Source organism: Habropoda laboriosa, unplaced genomic scaffold, assembly GCF_001263275.1.
Source record: "Habropoda laboriosa isolate 0110345459 unplaced genomic scaffold, ASM126327v1 scaffold40, whole genome shotgun sequence".
Lineage (NCBI taxonomy): Eukaryota > Metazoa > Arthropoda > Insecta > Hymenoptera > Apidae > Habropoda > Habropoda laboriosa.
The window spans coordinates 461,212-465,028 of NW_017100231.1; the positions used below are offsets into that span (position 1 = coordinate 461,212).

Below are 3,817 nucleotides of genomic sequence, written 5' to 3' on the forward strand. Positions count from 1 at the left end.
TAGTATTATAAAATATTGTAATATATAACGTTAATTTTATGACAAATCTATATATTATCGCTGAAATATTTCAATAATATTTCTATTTTCTAAATGCAAGCATCGCTTCGTTTCTATCATATTGCATCCATGTTGTTAAATGAATTTTAATTTGATACACAAACGAGAAATTTTCCTCGATATATCGAACGTTTCGGTAGATTGATTCGATAGTGGCGATCGATTACGCACGAGTGAGCAGAAATTCTGAAAACAAAAGTCGGAGTGAAGAGCGGCGAGCAAACGGCGTATAATAGGCAGAATTCACTCTAGACCGATCATTTTCACTTCCGTGGAAAAGAAAAGGGAAAGTGCGCGTCATTTCAGAACAAGAAACCGTGGTTTGCAAAACGTGTGTAACGTGAAAAAAGGTTAGATTCACGTGATCAGGTTTGAAACACACTTCGAAGAAGACACTTTTCATTCAGTGAAAACAGATGGCGAAGTGAAACAGACGAGCATAATCTGAATTATATGCTCGCAGGAATTTCCATCAAATGAATTACCTTTTTGCACGATACTCTGTTATTGTTATACGGTGTTCGCTAATTGTACATACATTGTTACTTTCTTAAGTAATAATGTAATTAGTATTTACATCCTTATCCGAAATTCTATAGTACGATAATAACGTTTCATGAAATTAAGGTTTGTTTTTTTCTTTATTTTTTCATTAACTCACTTGACTTTCCGGAGTTACATTCCTGGATCGGTTGAAGAGTTCGTGGCATCGTTAAATCAAATTTTTCGTTCCTCTACGCAACGAAATAACAGTTCACGAGCACTCACGTTCGTATGATCGATCATGAAGCCATTCAAATTTATCGATGTCCATTCCCGTCGTATCACAAGAAATCGATCCTGTCAGGATCGCTTAATTTTTGATATTCCAACGAAACGTCACATTTTCCTCCGAATTTCATACGGTTCAAAGCATTGTTCGTGATTGGAGAAATAATTTTTTGGTAATTTTTTGTTGGGAAAACTTTTGAATTTTTTTAGGTTACATAAACTTATACCGTTACACTCAGTTTTTCCACTTCGACTTCGATAATGTTTTAGGTATAATTATTCATTTACACGTTATGAATCGTAGAGAAATAAAAGGAACAAAGTATCGAAACGTCAAACTGACGCGTGCCACTGACGCACGTGCACTGACTATATATAGTCGATCAGAAATCGCGTGCAAACTAGTTCGTAGAGGAACGACCTCCGACTGTGACGTTTAATCCTTGAAGTACGAATAGTTGACCTTCGGAAAAATGGAGGCACTCGTAGACGCTTCGTGGCCACGAGTGTCGACTACACTGGACTACGATACTAAGATGAACCAAGTAAACGGTCCCAGAGCTTAGTTCTAGGTAGGAGGAGCGTACGTACTTGGTTTCAATCTTCCTCGATACCTTCTCTCCTCTGGCTTTAGAAAGAAAGAAAGAGAGAGTATATATGCGCGTATGTGTGCATCCTGCAGAACTCTTCTGTGGATTTCGTCCTCCTTTTTTCCAAAGGCAAGGTAAGGAACGGGAGATTGGAAGTGTAAGAGAGAAAGTTGTAGAAATGATTACAATACAACGACGAGCATTTCAATGGCAAGTACCACTTTCGTTTCGACTAAAATTTGGAATCTTGCTTTTCTCCTACCGCTTCATATATTCTTTAGAAATAATAATGTACATAATAAAATACACTTTTTAGATGCTTCTTTTTCCCTTTTTTCTTTTTTCTTCTTTACATGTAGATATTTGATTTGATCAAAGTATAAATTTGATTACCAAAAATGAAATATCTTCTCTTATACAGATATTAATTTCTTATTTAATTAACTTGAGGATTGCAAACATTATTTTTAGCTCTTTAAAATAATGCAGATTTACAAATTGACAATAATATTCTGTGTATAAAATCTTGTACTTTTATTGACAAGTTACAGGACACCATTTAAATAATATATATTACATTGCTGGTCCAGAAAAACTGTAAATACACCTTATAAAGCTTAATTTTAGTGTTGCAGTAAATCTAAAGTACATTAATGGTAAGTAATTTGTAAGGCCAGAGCTACTTCATAGTATTTTTGCTGTTTTATATTAATCTTTATTTACTAAATCAACATACTTTCATTATGTTTGAGAAATTAATCACTGTATCATGTGCAGACAAGAAACACCTGTACATTTAGAACATTGATCATACAAGAAAGAGGGATTAAATTAAATTATGTTGAAAACTTAAATATTGATATCAAAGATAAGCTTTTGCATTAAGATCAGTCTTATTTATCCCTGATCTTGTAGTGTTCAATGTTAATTTCAAAATCAAACATTTTGTCAAGAGATTAATAACACAAAAGTCTTTTCCAAAGATAGATCTACAGAAGGCAATTTTTCACAAGTGATCCGATAATATTTCATTGTCACTTTTTCTTAGAACCAAAACCTGAGAAGCCCATTATTGCTGCCATTTCATCTGAAGTTCCACCATTGTCTTCATTGACTTCTTCAATTTTTCTTTTCTTATCTTTTCTCTTCTCTTTTCTATACTCCTTAATCTTTTCCTCCTGTGAATAATAAAAATAACCCTGTTAAAAAATCAAATAATAAATTAAGTATACCTGCAAAAAAAATTAACACAGAGGACAAAACAAACCTCTTCCTTTAATTCTTTTACTCTCTGTTCTAAATCATAATCTTTCTTTTTTTCTTCTAGTTTTTTTTTATTCATTGCAAAGCGAGCTTTAACTTGTTCCAATGTAGATCGTTCTATTTTCATTGACATACCCAAATTACGTTGATCTAAAACAAAATTGTTTAAGGAATTATTATCTGTTAACATATGCAAAAATGAATAGAAAAAACAAGTATAATTAATTACGTTTTGTTCCATTTATATGATCCAAGAAATTAATTGAATCCTTAACAACACAATCACAGACATTGCAGTAGTACCTGCAAGTGTAACATTTGTACATAATCATAATTTTATATGTGTTATTTCATAAAAGAATTTTAAAAATCTATTGTTACCCTCCAGTTTGAGAAGATGGAGTATTTTTATTAATAACAACACTTTTTCCTAATTTAGATTCAAGATCAACTTTATAATCTCGTTGTTTGAGCAACTCTCTTTTTACAGCTGGTTGTTTTGGAATCCCCAATTCTTCTTCAGCAATCTCATCCTGGAGACGCTGAAGTGCTATTCTTTCGTATTCTTCTCTGTTCCATTTTCGCCTATGATCGTCGGGTCGCTAGAAGTAATACATTATATTACATAAATTAACTAACATCAATCAACCAGAAACAAAAAATATATTAATTTTAACAACATATATCTAAGGTCCCTTCTGTTGAATCACATTAGTATCTTTATAAGTCATTCGATATATATAATAAATACTTTTTTATATTATTCTTCAATCGTTAGTTTATGTTTGTTCTCATCTCATACAGATTTTAAATTTCGATACTTAAAATATCTTTAGTTTTATTCTTTTAATGCGAAACTCAGGTTAGAAAATATGTCAAATGGTATTTTTAATTGTTATTGCATTAGTTACTCTAATAACAAAAAGAAATTAACAAAGTTTAACATGAAAATTCAAACAATTGAAAATTATTGAACTTACCATAGACATTTTCGAAATTCTTAGTTTCAACCAAACCTATTACGCATAAAAAAATAAACCGTTTCCCCCCTCTTCTTTCTGCTTACTTACAGAGCATGCTCCTGTTATATATTGGTATTCATAATCTCAAATACAGTTGTTTTCATAAAAAGA

At 31.6% G+C, this 3,817-nt stretch overlaps 1 protein-coding gene across 1 annotated transcript; it reads right to left on the reverse strand.

Moving 5' to 3' along the window:
* Positions 1-2,455: 2,455 nt before the first annotated feature.
* Positions 2,456-3,744, reverse strand: LOC108571603 (zinc finger matrin-type protein 2). The gene is made up of 5 exons (XM_017933679.1): positions 3,665-3,744; positions 3,066-3,286; positions 2,914-2,987; positions 2,689-2,834; positions 2,456-2,599 (listed from the first exon to the last, which is right to left on the reverse strand). Exons 1-5 carry the CDS (start codon positions 3,671-3,673, stop codon positions 2,456-2,458), a joined length of 594 nt encoding a protein of 197 aa, XP_017789168.1. The 5' UTR covers positions 3,674-3,744.
* Positions 3,745-3,817: the final 73 nt, after the last annotated feature.

Excerpts from the sequence above, each read along its gene's own strand:
- LOC108571603 (XM_017933679.1), bottom strand. Across the intron at positions 2,988-3,065 it reads CCATCTTCTCAAACTGGAGG|GTACTACTGCAATGTCTGTG; the intron begins GTAACAATAGAT and ends TTACACTTGCAG. Across the intron at positions 2,835-2,913 it reads TCATATAAATGGAACAAAAC|ATCAACGTAATTTGGGTATG; the intron begins GTAATTAATTAT and ends ATTTTGTTTTAG.